The 16,427-nt window shown below is 48.5% G+C and overlaps 2 protein-coding genes across 8 annotated transcripts in view; one reads left to right on the top strand and one right to left on the bottom strand.

The window, feature by feature from the left end:
• The window catches only part of CNTNAP1 (contactin associated protein 1), a 48,411-nt gene extending 38,674 nt beyond the window's left edge, over window positions 1-9,737 (top strand). The window contains exons 18-24 of the mRNA XM_084857354.1: window positions 852-1,091; window positions 1,246-1,482; window positions 3,960-4,087; window positions 4,286-4,379; window positions 5,861-6,097; window positions 7,096-7,146; window positions 7,336-9,737. Of these exons, the coding sequence (XP_084713480.1) occupies window positions 852-1,091; window positions 1,246-1,482; window positions 3,960-4,087; window positions 4,286-4,379; window positions 5,861-6,097; window positions 7,096-7,146; window positions 7,336-7,556 (1,208 nt within the window). The 3' untranslated portion in view covers window positions 7,557-9,737. The remainder of the gene's footprint in view (window positions 1-851; window positions 1,092-1,245; window positions 1,483-3,959; window positions 4,088-4,285; window positions 4,380-5,860; window positions 6,098-7,095; window positions 7,147-7,335) is intronic.
• An 818-nt stretch (window positions 9,738-10,555) lies between these two features.
• EZH1 (enhancer of zeste 1 polycomb repressive complex 2 subunit) overlaps window positions 10,556-16,427 on the bottom strand; it is a 28,725-nt gene continuing 22,853 nt past the window's right edge. For all 7 annotated transcript variants that reach the window (XM_084857352.1, XM_084857353.1, XM_084857346.1 and 4 more), the window contains 4 exons: window positions 15,700-15,781; window positions 15,465-15,545; window positions 14,518-14,602; window positions 10,556-14,360 (listed from right to left, as the gene is read on the bottom strand). In XM_084857352.1, the coding sequence (XP_084713478.1) occupies window positions 14,300-14,360; window positions 14,518-14,602; window positions 15,465-15,545; window positions 15,700-15,781 (309 nt within the window). In that variant the 3' untranslated portion in view covers window positions 10,556-14,299. The remainder of the gene's footprint in view (window positions 14,361-14,517; window positions 14,603-15,464; window positions 15,546-15,699; window positions 15,782-16,427) is intronic.

The raw sequence follows: 16,427 nt of genomic DNA, 5'->3' as shown, positions 1-16,427 counted from the left end.
CTGGGTTAAACGACCCAGTAATTGCCACCATGATGTTTGAACTGGCCCATATGCTACTTGATCTGAACTAAAAGTGACTAACCAGGAAAGATCCCAGGGTCATGATGAGTAGTATAATGAGAGTGTCAGTTTGCTGTGCCGAGACTGAAAAAAGTAAATTCCGTGCTAGAAATGATTAGGAAAGGAATTGAAAAGAAAACTGCTAGTATAATCTGAATGCCTTTGTATAAATCTACGGTGCAGCCACATTTGCAATACTGTATGTGGTTCTGTTTACCCTTTCTCTAAAAGAATATTGTACAGCTGGAAAAGATGCAGAAAAGGACAGGCAAAATTATTGGGGTGGAGCACCTTAGCGGCAAGGGAAAGCATTTGCAACTTTCTGCTTTAAAAAAAGGTGACCAATTGAGGTTATGAAAGTTTATGAAATTGCAAATGCTGTGGAGAGAGTGGATAAAGAGAGGCTTTTCTCTCTTGTAAGAGCAGGAACATGCCGCCTTATACCAAGTCAAGCCGTTGAACCATCTTGCTCCGTATTGTTGATACTGACTGGCAGTGTCTCTCCAGGGCTTCAGGCAGCAGATTAATTACAGAGGGAAGAAAGTAGTTCTTCGCACAATGCATAATTCTGAAATTCTGCCACAAGGTGCGGTGGCAGCCTTGAATGAGATGGAAGAAGATAAGTCCTTTAGCTGCAGTAGCGGTAATGAAACCTTCCAGATTCAGATAGCGGGCTTCCCTGAAGTACCTGGCTGACCACTGTCGAGATCAGAATGCTAGGTGAGGTGGCCCTTTGCCTGCATTTAGCACAAGTGTTGTGTTCTTAAATGCAGCGCCTTCTGTTCTCTAAGGTTCTGCTGAATACCACCTGCGTCCCTTCTTGGGCTGCTTGCGGGGCTTGCGCATGAATGGAGTCACCCTCAACTTGGAGGGGAAGGCCAATGAGACCGAGGGGGTGCTGGTGAACTGCACAGGGCATTGCCGGAAAGCCTTGGTACCATGCCAGAACTATGGCACCTGCCTGGAGCACTACAGCCACTATACTTGCAACTGCACAGTCTCTGCTTTTGAAGGACCTTTCTGCAACCGTGGTGAGAGCTGGGTCCGAGGGAAGGAGGGTTGAGATTGCACACTTCAGTTTGGGGTGTGTGGCAAAGCAAGGAGAGGCAGGACAAGGAAGCCGTGCTCTTCTTCCTTGGACTCTGACTCTCCCACTAATCACTGCCCTTTCTTGTCCTTTTGCAGACATTGGTGGGTACTTTGAGCCAGGCACCTGGGTGCGCTATGACATCATGACGATGCCCTTGTACGTGGTACAGGAATTCTCCAACGTGCTCCATCCACTGCTTCAGCCACTCCCTGGCTACAACCTGACTGGGGAGGAAGTGGGGCTCAGCTTTCGCACCAGTTCAGCCCCTGCTGTCCTGCTTTATGTCAGCACCTTCGTGCGTGATTACATGGCCATTGTGATCCGTGACGATGGTGAGCATGCCTGCGGGTGGCCCCCTTGGGCCCCAGCTCTTGCTGTTTTCTCTGAATGCGTGTGGCCCTTCTGGGCTGTACCTTGGCAGGGCTTCAGATATTCCATCTCCCATTGTTTTCCCATCCTTCCTTTTCATTGCATTGACCAGGGGAGCCTTTCCCCACCTCACCATGCCTTGGCCCATCATACCCAAAGTGGACTGGGTCAGTGTTCCACAACATCTCCAAGGAAGTTTGGGCATGATTGAAAACTGTGGAGCTCAGGTAGAATTTCTACCACGGGTTAGGAAAGATTCTAACAAGTCCAAGAGGATGTCAGTGTGGTTAAGTAATTGTGTCAAAAGTGTTATAAGGGCCTCCTTTAAAAGTGGAAGTCTTGCCCCAATGAGGACATTTTAAAAGGAACACAGTTCGACAATAAGGTAAGCTTAATGAGAACTTGAGGATCATTTAAAACATTAAAGATGTTTCTTACTGTTTGTCTGAAATACTTAAAGGCAGGAAATCAACCAGGGAGATGATTGGACTATCAGACACATGGATGAAAGGATGATTAAAGGAGGATATGGAGATTGTAGAGAAGCTGAATGCTTTCTTTGTATTGGTCTTCTGTGCTGAAAATGGGCATCTGAAGAGCACTGTCAAATAGAGGTTGCCAGAGATAAAGTTCTAGTAATCCAGGGCCTGGAAAAGAAGCTATGCACAAAAATTATTCCAGAATTGTTATTTTCTCTGGGGGTGGAGGGCTCTCTAGGCATGGGAAAGGGGTGATGCCAGTTTAGCATATGGTCTGATTTCAACATGGCAATCCTAATTCAAAATGGCAGCTGAAAATGTTCTCTCCCATTCGGGTACCCCAAGGATCTGTATTGGGCCTGGTGGTATTTCACTTCATAAATGATCAAGAAATGAACAGTGAGGCAACCAAGTTTGCAAATTTCGTTATTAACATTGTTCAGGATGGTAAAACCCCAAAGAGCTTCAATATGATTTTACCAAACTGAATGAATGGAGAAAAAGTGGTAAATAAGGTTCAGTGTAATTAAATGTGAAGTGATGCACATTGGGGCAAGAAATTCTAACTACCCAAATAGGGTCTGAAACAGGAAGGAGATCTCGTGGTCATGAAGGATGTCTCAGTGAGAATGTCATCAGTGTGAAGAGGCAGTGTGGCGGGGCGGGGGGGAGGCAAAATCCATGCTAGGAATCATTAGGAAAGGCATTGAAAATAAAATGGATAGCATAATAATGCCTGTGTGGTGTGGCTGCATTTGGAGTACTGTGAACAGCTTGAGTCACCCCATCATAAAGGATCTTGTAGAGTTGGAAAAGGTGCAGAAGAAGGCAGCCAGAATGATGAAATGGTTGCAGGGAAAGCCTTAAAGCATGTGCATCTTTTTACTTAGAAAAGGCAGCCAAGTGGGGACATAACATTTCTCAATGTTTTAGAGAAAGTGGACAGAATTCATTCCCCCCCCCTTCTCCTATAAGAGTAGAATTTGGGGTCACCCAATTAAATTGATTGGCAGTAGTTTCAGGACAGGTAAAAGACAGTATTACTTCAGGCATGCAGTGTGTAATTGTGGAAGTCATTGCTATAAGGTGTGGTGATGACTACTAGGTTAGATTAGTCAATATTAGTGCAAGGCAGGTTTGTCAACAGCCACGATAGCTCTTATGGTACCATCATGGTACTTCTTTCTGTCCTGTTTGTGCCCTTTCCAGAGGCATATGGCCAGCCACTATTGGAAGCAAAATGGTGGACTAGATGAATCTTTTTGTTTAGCAGGGCTCTTGCCTTCTTAAATGAGGGGAGGGGCTAGTGACACACTGTATTGGCCCCAGGAGCGTAGCCAAGTCATTTGTAGTGTTAGAGGGGCCTAGAGATCCATAATGCTTGCTTAAGTTCATTATTGGTGCAATTCCCATGCTAGTAAGCCTCTGAGCATGTGCAGATGAGTCAAAAGGCCGATAACAGCCTTCTCAGTGCATTCCTTACTAATGAGTCGAAAGCCTTATCAAGCACTCTGCCTGGGAAGCGAAGTCTGTTTACAGGTGGCTGTGCTTGAGAACCAAACACTTCTAGCCTGTGCTGGGAATGGACGCTAGGGGTGCTTGCTAGTGTTGTGCTGCCTCATTGCTGACATGTATGGTATAAAACCCATTGTACCCAGTGGCTCGGGGTTCAGAGAAGCTGTCTGATCCAACCACTGGGTACGCCTGTGTGCTGTAAGTTACCCAGTGAAGGATTCCTTGTAAGCAAACCATTGAGTCTGATTTATCACTATCTTGGCACTTCTAACCTAAGAGTTCAACGCCCACGGCCGGGGCAACACACACCCTAGTTCACAGGATGAAGCTGCAACCAGCCACCCTGATGTTCTGCTTGTGACTTCTCCTGTCTCTGGTGCACATCTGTAGGCTTGCTTGAAATGGACCTCACAGTCCGCTTGTACTTGTCAATGCTTCCCTTGCAGGCAGCCTGCAGCTACGTTACCAGCTGGGCACTCTCCCTTACATCTTGTCCCTGACCACACACTCGGTGGCTGATGGGCAACCACACACCATCAACATCACTCGTGTGAATCGGACTTTGTACACACAGGTAACTGGGCTTTTTGCGTGTGTCCAGAGGGCTTGATGGAATGGCCGCATGGCTCTTGCAGGGCAGAGTGGGAGGAGAGCAGCCAGGAGCTTTCTGCCCTGTGGAGGGTAGGTTTCAAGCAGGAATGGGTTAGTGTCTCCAAGTCTGTTGGGACCTAGATCAGCTTTAGAGTGTGACTTCTTCTCTCTCTCTTTCTAGTTGGACTATTACCCTGTCATGGTGCATCAGTTCTCCCTCTTTGTGGACAGCAAACTTGATTCTCCCAAGGCACTCTATCTTGGCCGCTTCATGGGTGAGAGAGAGCAGTGGGTCCTGCTCATTTTGGTACCTATTATCATGTTGCCGGTTTCTTGGATGCTCTCCGTTTTCTTCCTGACATCCTTGGCTCAAGTTAGATGCTACTTCCCTGCTTTTAAACTGCAGTGCTTTTTTGTCTTCCTGGCTCATGGTTTTCTTCTTCTCCCACTTGAATATCTGTGGGTTCTTCCTTGTTCCTTCCTGCACCCTGTAGCAGCATCTTTTCTCTCCTCTGATCTGTTCTTGCAGACCCGTCATTCCCTCTAATAGTGGTTTCAGGTTGTGCCTATCAAAGGGGAACGGGGCCAACCAAAAAATAAGGGGGTAGTTTCTACATACACAGGAGATTCTTAGATATGCAGAACGTACAGAAGTTTGTTAATTTAAAACAACAACAACAAAAAGATGCCCTGACAAGGATGTGTGAGCTTACAGAATGTTCGTGGCAATTGAGGAAGGGTCTAAAGGAACCCAGAAGTCCGGCAGACCGTGTGAGTCCATAAGTTAAGTATATGGTTGAGAGCAGTGGAGACACAAAATGTTGGGATGTCAGATGGTAACAATGACAAAAAAGGAAAACCGAGAGCAAGGAGAGTGAGGAAACTGGCGTGCTCAAACCCTCAGCAGGATGTAGTAAGTATCCTGGAGTGGGGCAGGGGGACTAGGGTTGGAGGAAGTCCCCCCCCACCATACAGGTCTATTACAGGAGGGAGGGAACTGTGTATAGCTGCATGCTTCCCCCAGCTTCCCCACATATAGCTATAAAATGCCCGAGTTTGTGGCTGATTCAAGTGCTATATAGCACAGCAAGGGAAAGTCTGGGGTGGGGGCAGGGGTGAGTTCCCCCACTCCTGAAACTCACCACCACCAACAACAAAGACTTGAAGAGGACTGCAGGCTCCTGTTCTAGGCTCTCTGGAGCCCTGAACAAGAGCATCCCCCTTACAGGCTGGGGATACATTGAAACATCATACTGTTTCTTTTAAGAAGCCACCGTGGCCTGATCCCAGTTCTACCTGCCTTCTCCTCCCCTTCTGTTGTCGCTAAGCTTGTTTGCATTAGTCAAATACAGCACCTTGGCACAGTCTGGGCTGTACATGAATATAATAGGAGTTGGAACTTAATATGATTTCTCAGATTCTGGGCTGAATAAATTATGCAAATCATGTATTTTGCATTTATTGGTTTAATTTGCATAACACACTCTCCTGCTGCTTTCCAGGGGAAGGTACAAATAGCTCCCATCCTGGGAAGCTGCTCCCCTTTCCCTACTGGGCATTGCACCCCCACTTCTAAGCTTGTCTTCATGGCCCTTGTGGCTGGAAACCTTTTTTAAAAAAGGATATCCCTGAGTGCAGGCTCTTATTAGGGAACACACTTGGGCTTTGGAGCAGTCTTTTGATGGGAGATAACAGGGAAGAAGAGGATGTGTCTGTTTAACCCTGTCCTTTTCGTATTGTCTTCCATGGTCCGCAGAGACGGGTATGATTGATCCAGAGATCCAGAAGTACAACACACCGGGGTTCACAGGTTGCCTCTCAGGGGTGAAGTTCAACAGTATTGTGCCCCTGAAAGCCATCTTCCGGCCCCATGGCACCAACCCCGTTAGCCCTTATAGTATCAAGGGGAGGCTGGTGGAGTCCAACTGTGCCTCTATGCCTTCCGCGTACATCGAAATGCCACCAGAACTTGACCCTTGGTACATAGACCCAGGTGAGGCAGTTCCTGTGGGGGCAGTGGGCCACTGTGGAAGGGTCTTGAGCTTGCTGGAGTCCCTGCTGTCTAGTTCCACAAGGGCAGGGCAGGGCAGGGCTCACTTGCAGGCAAGGGAACCGCTTGGGGCACTCTTCCTTCTTGTGGCCCTGATGCTAAGCTCGATCCCAAGCCTTGTCTCAAATTATGCCTTGTCCCTTCAGTATTCCTCCTGGATGTGAGGGCCCCAATGGCCACCGCAGGGACTCTGGATCATAATTCTGCCCCATAGCATTGGGGGCTGCCTGCACTGCTAGGAAACCTCCTTGGCAAATATACCAGGTACAGCAGGATATGCCCAGCTGTGTTGAGCATTCTGGCTTTATCCTGCAGCACCATCCCTTTTAAGTAAACCCTGTCTAGGGAGGGAGATCCACATAATTTTTGAGGCCAGTGGCTCTCATGAGGAACCACTTCCTCGTTGGTGCACATCCACCTGACTTTTTAGAGAGCCATGCTGGCCAGTTCAGGCTTTCAGTGCCCACTTGTGGAACCAGAAGGTCCCAAAGTGTGACAGCACCCTCCCCCCAAAGAACTGGATCATCTCCCCGTTGGTCCATCCTCATAAGCCCTCATGTGCCACAAAGCAGAGAGTAGTTGGAGAGCAAGCGAAGTGCATCACGCACACTGCAGCCCTGGGCTTACTGCCAGGGTAACGGGGTGGGGGGAGCACCAGGTGTAAAGTCTCTCTCACATGCACACGCACACACATGCACACACCGTGTTTCCCAAAGGAAATGGGTCCAAGGACTCTCCCCTCAGCATCCTCTCTCTAGTTAGCTCTTCCTTTCCCAGAAAAGCTGCGGGGGCAGGGGATAGGGGACAAAGGGGACAAGAACCCAAGATTGCATTAAGGGGGCAGAGGCCCTACAGGAACGGACAGAGCCAATGAGGTCAATTGTGTTGAAGTTCTGCTAGTTAAAAACCACATTTTGAACTTGTTTTCTCTGCCCTTCTAGTGGATTTCCTGTACATCCATGATGATGGCTGGGTAGCAATCCTTATTGGAGGTGAGTGACCAACCCAAAAGGGGTGTTGGGAGCCTTCCTTCTAGGCCTGTGCCATGGGCGGCTTGAGCTGCTTTGGCCAGGGGGAGCTGTGGGAGCTCAAACTAAGTCCTGCCAGATGCTGGCTGCAGGCTGCTTTTGAGGCACCCTGGTCCTGCCCTTTCTCCCCCGTCCCTTCCTTTCTTCCCACAGTTGTCCTTTTCCTGCTTCTGCTCCTGGCGGCTGCCCTCATCCTGATGTACCTGCACCATCACCGATACAAGGGCTCCTACCACACCAATGAGCCCAAGGCCATCCAGGACTACAACAGTGGCAGTGGCGGAGGAGCTGCGTCCACCCCTGCAGCTAAGCCAGGTGCCTCGCGGAAGGATCAGAACTTGCCGCAGATCCTGGAGGAGTCCAAAACAGAATAGCCAACTGGAGCCAGGAGGGTTGATCCTCCAGTCATCGGTGCTGGCTGCAGCCTCTTGGCAAGACCCAGCCTGAACTGCCAACTGTGCCACTTGCTGGGAGGCTGACTTTTCTCTCCACCGCCCCCCAGGATGGCCTGCCTGGTGCTTTGTCTTGCCTCACCTGCACATCCTGTGGAGTGCAGCTGTCTCTTCCCATCAGACCCAGTACCCACCAGCAGGTGCCCAGCCACAGATCCCCCCCCCCTTTGGAATAACCCGATTCCCACCAGACATGTTTCTCATCTGTTGAGGGGATTTGGTTGGGGCCTAAGCAGCTGCCAAAGTGATACCGATTTCCCTCCCATGGGTATTCGCCCCCCTTCTTCTCCCCCGCCCCCACCCCACATCTTTCCATCACTCCTTTCTCCATTTGGCAGTGTAGTTTCTTCAGGCTGTGTCAAGCAGCCCGTTTCCCATTCGTTAGACTTTCTTCCACCCAAACTCCAGAACTCCTTCGAAGAGACATGACTGTTGATATTGCACTTTCTTCTTCTTCGTTGATTTTTAAGGAACAAGGGAAAATGCAACGCAGAATCCATGCTGGCCTTCTCACGTGTGACTCGCTAGCACATACGTCTTCCTGCTTAACTGCTTAGCATAAAGAAGCCATTAGTCAAGCCATGCAATATAGCATATTTAAATCCTGGCACATTATATTGTGCCCAAAGAGAAACCAATGTGCAATATAGGTATCTGCCTGCCAGTATATATGTGCAGCTGTAGCGCATGGAAGAATCACTCGCACTTTGCTACCACTTGCTGCTTTCGTAAATCAGGGTTTTGAGAATTTTAAATTCTTTCTACTTTTTTTCCTTTGGGTTGTGGATTATTAGACAGACTAGTTTTTTTATTCTATCAGTTTGTATAAAAAACATAAAAGCAGATGTCTGCTCTGTTTTAAAGTGAAGTGGTGTTGTCTGTGATCTGTAGTTTGCTATTTCAGGGGAAGGATGTTTTTGGTCCTGGTAACTTCCAACCCTCTTCTTTCCCTACCTTGAACACTACGTTCACTTGTGAATTGTAAGAAAATACTGTAGCAAGGGCCAAATCTATTTATTTTATCCAATAGCCTGGGCAGTTTATTACTGGGCAGTTTATTTTTTCTAAAGAGCTGTTTGTTTGGACAAAATGTAAAGGTTACTTTAAATAAATAACAAATACAAGAAAAAAAGGCAGGGTGATTATGATGTGATCCTGCAACTTTGGGGGTGGCGGGGGAGAGAGAGCCACTGAGCCACTGAGAAAAGAAAAATTAAATGTGGTTTGATTTCTTCTTCAACAATACATGATTCTTCTAATGGGCACATGGGATGGCTAGTGATCTCAGGTGAGAATCTGTTTATGTGCAGAAGACTGCTGCTAAGTGCAACCAAGGGTAATGGAAATAACGGTTTAAATATAGCTGCTACTAATACTAAACTACAGGGAGATAATTTAGCTTGAATGTTAAGATTTCTACCTTGAAGAAATAAAGCAATAAAATCAGCTGCTTGAGAGAAGGCTATAGGATAGATCTGTACCAGAGGTAGGCAATCTGGTACCTGACAGAAGTTTTAGACTATAAGCCCCAGCCAGCATGGCCCAAAATTATGGGAGTTGTCGCGCAAAACATCTGGAGGGTACCAGGTTGTCTATCTCTGACCTATACCATGTGTCTGTAGTGGGGCAGAAGGTGGTTGGATTAAAATTATTTATTTAGTTGAGACATTTGTATCCTGCCCTATATCATTAAGATCTCAGGGCAGCATACAGATAAAGTCGATTTTAACAGTATAAGCAAATAATTTAAACAGCTAAAAATGTATTAAATCATTAAACAAGTTAATACCAATTAAAATCTAAAACAATAAAAAGTTAAAACACCACGCAACTTTAGGGAATTCATTTAGCCCTCAAAGACTTTAGTAAAAGGCCATGTTTTAACTTGGCCCGGAAATGAAACCAACATCTGTGCTAATTGGGCCCCCAAGGAGAGGGTGTTCCACAACCAGGGTGCCACAGCAGAGGTGGCTTAAATGACTTAGGATGCAATCCTACGGCTGCTAGACAGTGTCTAGACTGTAAGGATTTTTTTGTTTCTGGGAACTGGGCTTGGAGCCAGGGCTCTGAGCTTGGTTCCCAGAAACCTGGCTCCCTGCCCCCTCCCCTGCTGCCTCCTGAGCAACGCAGTTCATCCCTGGCTCTGCACTCATAAGAGCAGTGCGGAGGGGGCAAAAGGGGCGTTCCTGGGGCCAGGGTGGGGAGGAGACTGTGGAAGTGCTGTTATGGTGCTTCGTATGTGCCAGCCGGCTGGCTGGCCTCCCCCTACCTGCTCCGACACCCCCTGGCTAAATGGCTGAAATCAACCATCTAAGTCACAAATGCAGAGCAGTCGGAGCACGAAGATGATCTGTTCTGCCCACCCTGCGTTGGCTAGTTGGCCGCCTCCAAGTTCGGAGGCGGCTGACTAGCCCCGTAAGATCGCGCCCTTATTGTCTTCCATGGGGCTCGTCATGCTGGGGGGAGGGGCAGCATGCAGCTCTCCACTAACCAGGTCTTGTATCGAAAGCTGAGCAGGCACCTGTTCCGTCCGAACCAGAGGGTCGTCCTGCTAAATGCATGTTTCTTCTGGCCTCACTCTCGAAAGGGTAGGAACTGATAGGAAGTGCTGGCCCTTTTCCAGCTAGAGGGCCAAACTCCTTTTTGGAACAGCTCTTGGGGGCCACATTCCAGTGGTGGGTGGAGCCCAAACGCCACCATATTGTAATCGGCCACTTCCTGCCAGGAAGTCGTGGAAGCAGCATTTCAGCCTTTTAGAATGGGAAAAAAGCTGCCCAAACTGTCTGTGGTGGGGGTGGGGTGGGGGTTGCATCTGGGAGACTTGGCCCCTGGGCCTCAGGTTCCCAGGCCTGGCTGCAATGAATGGGCAAGCTAATGCGTTTGCCAGCACTGGCATCAAGACTGAAACAAGGCAGACGTACTTCAGTGGCCACAACACCTTTATTAAGACAAACGTTTGCAAGCCATACTATAAAGTGCACATAAGTTGCCAGCAGCAAAGCAGAGTCACAAGCAGCCAGAGGAGGGCACAGACAGCAAGCAGCCTGGAGGTCCCCCTTTTCCTTCCCTAAGAGAAGAGCAGTTCCATAAAGCCATGGTGGCAGGCAAAGCATAAAAGTTCTCACTGCTGTATGTTCCTACTTTATAAAAACTTGGGAAGGGGCTTGCAGGCCTTTGTCAGAACTGCAACTACACCCCTCTTCTCTGTGCTGTGCCTCAAAAGTGTCAAGCAATACAGGCTTGTAGTACAAGAGGGAATACAACGCACTACAGATGTGAAGTCTAAACATCCATGAGTTGCAAGAACAATGCCTCTATGGGCCAAGGTACTTTTGCAAATGTAGACAAACAGAACACCCGCTACTGTGGGCCTAGTCCCTGACAAATCATAGGCATGCATCACTTTAAGCCAGGACCATTTCTGAAAGGCCAATATCCAGTGCTGAATGATAGTTGCTTGATCAACCACAGTTTGGCACTTTGGCCCACTGGCCAAAGCACATTAATAGCAGCCCGTCTTCCCACCCTACTCTCCAGTACCGCTCTCTGGTCAGCCTGTGCAGCCTTGAGGCAGGGTTCAGGCCCGCATGAAAGACAGACCCTACTCCCCTTCATCTGAGAGGCAGTTGAGGGACCAGGCTATCTGTAACTCCTCTCAAGACCACTCAGCTGTAGTACTTTGCTATGACCTTCACAGCTAAAAACCAGGGACCCTAGTAGCTGTGGCAAGAGGAGAGCTGCAAGTACAAGATCCTAACTAGTGGGTTGTAGTAAAGATGGTGGACTGGAAACCAGTAATTACATGGCACCCTTTTCTTACACCAAAATTAATACCAGCGTGAAAATAGGTAGGTATGCTTCACTGCTGCTAAATGTAGTGAGTGAGCTGCTACATTTAATAGGTGTTCTGTTTTCTTCCACCACAGATATTTAGCTGCAGGAAAAAGCAAAAGCTATAGCGAAAGGGGGAGTTGTTCCTGCTGCTTAAGTCTTTTCTGTGATTAATTTTAACAAGAGGAACACCAGACTCTCCAGCAATTGTGTTCTCCTACCTAGAACCCCTTTCCCTTGATCCTAGAAGGTACAGAGTAGGTTGTAATTACACAGTAGTAAAGGCACTCTGCACATGCTCACAGTCATGCTCTAGTATTACTTCACATGTTCCAGACTCATATTAGCTCTAGGGATAAGGGGGAGGATTTGGCCAATACACAGCGTTTTATAGAGGAAGAGAAATGCTACATTTGGCCTACATAGAAGAATTTTCAGTCACTTTAGATCAATGTAGCCACTTCATCATAAAAGGTTTACAATTAGGTGGCTCCCTTGCTCTCAAGTGACTGAAAATTCTTCCAAGCAGCCAAACGTTGCTCTTGGTGTATCATTCCATGATACCTCCACTACAAATCCATGTAATTCAAAAGCTTTGTGTACTACTGTTTTTCTTGATACAGAGAAAAGCTGACAGAGCAGCTGCAGTGCCAAACTACACTGAGAGAGATTCATCTGCGTTAACAAAGATCTGGTCTACTGCTGGCACTTGCAAATACCCCAACAGTGCAATAAGCCAGTTTTTAATTACTGGTTTGTGGCTAAACAACTCTATGATCTTACAAGGAGCCCAGTTTCCAGCCCCTGCAGTAATATATGTTATGGACTGGAAGTGGAATCAGCTTTTCACATCCTGCAGCTCCCTGGGATTGATGGAATGAAGCATTCTAAAGTGCATGCTAATTGTTTTGTACATGAATGGATGAGAAAGATATCCTGATTTTTTTTGGGGGGGGGGGGGCAAGGCAAGGAATGGGCAGCTCTTAAGGTTTCCATCTCCCTGGGACACAAACATCCAGCTATCTCCCCTCCATGTGACCATGCAGGAAGCTTCCTGCAGCTTCAAAAGTGCTGTTAAGAGAAGCTCAAAGGGAAGAGCTAGAGCAAGGATTTGAGTCTCTCCTAAGCAACTGGGAAGGAGTGTTAATGTGCTACATATGAGGGTCAATATTCCACTGGAGGAGGGCCAGGCAAGACAGGATAAACCTCCTTGCTGCAGAAGCGAGGGGAACATTACCAAAAACCCTCTGACTGAAGAAGGAAATGAATTCTGCAGGACCAAATCTTATCCATCAGGAAAAGAAATGAAGACACTAGAGGCAACACAGCAGCAGCAGCAGCAGTCAATTGAATGGATTTATTGCTGCTGGAAGAGACTTTACTCCAGCCTCACACCCTTGGGACAGCTGTGAGAACCCCTTGTACCTCCTTGTCTCCCAAATCCTGCCACATGTTGACGGGGGGGGGGGGTGAGGAAGAGAGAAGATCCAATGTATCTAAGGGGAGATCACTATCTACCACAGCCTTCCCAAATCTGGAGCACTCCAGATTTGCTGGGCTGCAATCCCCAGCAAACACAGCCAATGGCCATGCTGATGAGACTATGTGAGCTGTAGTTCAAGATGCGGGGAGAGTGCCAAACGGTGTTTAACCCAGGGCTAGATGCCATCATGGAAGACTCATCACAGATCAAAAGGACTTTGTGCACCCCCCAACCCCACCCCACCCCACCCCGCTTCTTCACCAGTCTGCTCTTCTATGTTCAACCCTCTATCCCAGGGCTGGGGAACTGTGGCCTTATAATTGTTGGGCTGCAACTCCCATCAGCCCTGGACAGCACAGCTGATGGTGAGGGATGATGGGAGTTGCAGTCCAACCACATCTGAAGAGCCACACGTTCCCCATCCCTCCCTCCCTCCCTCTACCCACTGCACGCAATCCTTCCCCTCCTTCTGCCACCATCTCTATCCCCACCAATCTCACACTGCTTTCCCCCTTCCTCCTCTCTTCATTGTGTCCCAGCCTACAAATTCCTTCATCCAGAGCCTCTGCAGAGCAGTTTAGGATCCACCCTTCCCTGCAGGGGGCGGTTTGCTTGCACTGGGACTCTCCCTGCTCTTGCCTGCAGAAAAGGTGGGACAGCCACAGGAACAGAATCCAGCTCAAGCCAAGGGCTCCTTCACACGGAGCTTTTATCCTGCTATTGAGATTGCTCACTCATGGAAGTGTGCAGGGCCATTTCATGACGTCATCAACCTCCAGGGAACATCCAGAGGTATTTCTATTTATCATTTTAAATAGATCGGGAAATAATGCAGTATTAAAACATGTTGGATTGTTGTGCTATTAAAACAGCCACTAGATGGTGCTGTTTCACTGAGTTCTATGGAACCTTCAAAATTAAGAACTCCCCCTCTTAGCAATCGTAAGGTCGTCCTCTGGGAGCCTGCTGTAAATGCGGAAAGGCTCCACAACGGGAGGACTGTGGATATTTTCTTTAATGTAAAGGCAGCCCAAGTCTTTCAACAGGACCAAGAGAGGCTGCAAGGTCCAGCGCCCTGCTCCCAAGCTGATTCTCCACAGGGTGTGCTTAAGCAGGGATCCATGCCTGCCCTTTCAGTGCCTCTTAATTTTCCTCCCAAGAGCAACTGAGCAGCGTTTCCTGTGGCCCCCAGTCAGGCCTTGGAGCCAAAGTCTCACTACTGTAGGAAGAGACGGGCCTCCCCCTTCTCTGAAGAGGGATCCAGGTGGAATGAAGCTCTCACGACACGCACAGCAATGACAAAAGCAGCATGGATGGGGTGTGCTGATGGGAGCAGTGCGCCAGCGACTGGTTAGATTATGTCAGTCTCTCTTTCTATGCCAACGTATTTGAGCGCATCTGCCTGGCTGTACCTGTGGGAGAAGGGAAACGGCTATGAGCGGGCATGCTCTTCTGCGTGATCCCCGCAGGCACAGATGGGATCCCGCACACAGCAACATCTCAGGACCTTGCAGAGTCAAACGCCGGGCGCAAGCGCTTGTGTCCCTTCCCCGTCTCACACACACTCACCTGTAATCGAAAAAGAGCTCTTCGCCTGCCTGGATTGCTCTCTTGGCAAAGATCCCAATGCGGTGGTCGCCGTTCACCATCACCACTGAGTAAGGGCAAGAGAGAGACTGATCAGCTGCCCTGCCTCAGCCTTGGATGATCACCCCCTCCTCAAGGCCTCGCAAGGTCACAGCCACGCACCCACCAGCCAGATGCATGGTCTCAAGTTCAGGCTACAGCAGAACTCGGAAGAGAGCGCCAGGTATCTCCACGGCCGAAATAATCTCCTTTGCACAAATGTATTAAATGTACTAAAGCAGCATAGAAACCTGTCATTTGTTAATCCAACCAATTTTTCTTCTTCTCTTTGTTTACGAAGTCTAGAAATTTGCATGCTTTAATTGAAAGCTAGGATTCTTACCATTCTGCTCAAGCTGTTGGATTCTGCAGTAGAAACAGCCATCTGGCTGCATCTGCTAAAGTTTAAGGAGCTTGGAACCCTTATCCAATCTAGCTTCTCATTTCTTTCCTGTGGCCCCAGGACACTGCTCCCTCATTTCGGTGTCCCTAATATTATTAGTATCCCGAAGACTCTTCTGTGACCAGCCCCCTCCATGACCACAGATTCTGCTGAAGATGTCTAAATTCCACATTTAAAAACAAAAATCTGTAGTCACAATGATGGGGTTTGGCTACAGAGCCACTTGGCTTGAAACAATGCTGCCTGACACCCGGGAAAGCCACTACCAGTCAGTGTCGACAGCACCAGGCTAGATGGACCAGCAGTTCGACTCAGGATAAGGGAGCTTCTTGTGATTCAGGTCTGCAAAAGGGATGTCCATCACGGCTGCTTTTTCACAGCAGGAGCCACTTTGGGGTGGGGAAACACCAAGGGGCCTCCCTAGATGTTGCACTACCCAAAGCGGGCTCTGCCACCACAGAACGGCCGTGGAGCTCAACAGCCTCACCTTTGGCGTAGCAGTTGGGATTGACGGAGTGGTTTGCAAAGCGGATCTTGTTGCCTTTGCGGGTGGCATCAACAACGAAATCTGTCCAGGAGAGAGAGGCCAGAAGTTGGGCCTGACCCTGCTGCTGCTGCTCTTGGACTAGTTGCCTCCCCTCCCCACACTCCTTCCCATTACTCAAGATTGTGGCACAGAGCCAGGATGGAGCCCTGTTGTGCCCCGCTTTGCAGCTAGTTACCGTTATTGAGGTTGAAGAGGAAGCTGGACATGTACTTGTCATAGACCTTCCCACGTCGGTCAGCCTCATCTTGCGAGATGAGCTGGGCGAAATAAGGACGACAGACAAGGACAAATGAGTGGTCAAAAAGAGGGCAAGCAAGCAGCCAGGGTTGTTAAAGGGCGTAACTTCCACAAATGAGTCCCAAAAGGTGATCAAGTCCAGCACTCCTAGAAGCAACAGTGGGGTAGATGATGTACCCGGGGTGGGGTGGGGAAAAGAACAGCCAACCATAACTCTCCTCTTGGGACACTTTGCTTCTGTTAAAGCAGTCCTAAATTGTGTTAGCTTTCTTGGCTGCTGCATTGCACTGCTGGCTCATATTCAGCTTGTGAAAAGGACGGAGATGTCTTAGTGGCTCACATGTACAGCTGACATTGTAGATTACAGGAACTGGATACTTACCAAGCTACACGGCAAGCCTATACTAAACCCTGTATCTAGTTGAAGGTGAAGGTATATTGTTCATGACACCTCTGCAGATTGAAAACTCTGCAGATTGAAAAAGGCGAAGCTCCCTTTCTCCTTCCCAGCCCGCTCACAAGCTCATGGGCCGAGCTGCCAAGAGACCTCCATTTGGGAGCAGAATGGAGAGCCAGTCCCCACCCCCACCCCAGATACCAACAGGTGCAAGCAAAGGAATGCTGCAGAGGAGCTTGGAACTCCCAAGCCACGCCTTGCCACGCCTT

Source organism: Heloderma suspectum, chromosome 5, assembly GCF_057233095.1.
Source record: "Heloderma suspectum isolate Gila_16-S chromosome 5, 16-S_ref, whole genome shotgun sequence".
NCBI classification, from domain to species: domain Eukaryota; kingdom Metazoa; phylum Chordata; class Lepidosauria; order Squamata; family Helodermatidae; genus Heloderma; species Heloderma suspectum.
This window is presented reverse-complemented; position numbering and strand designations above follow the sequence as displayed.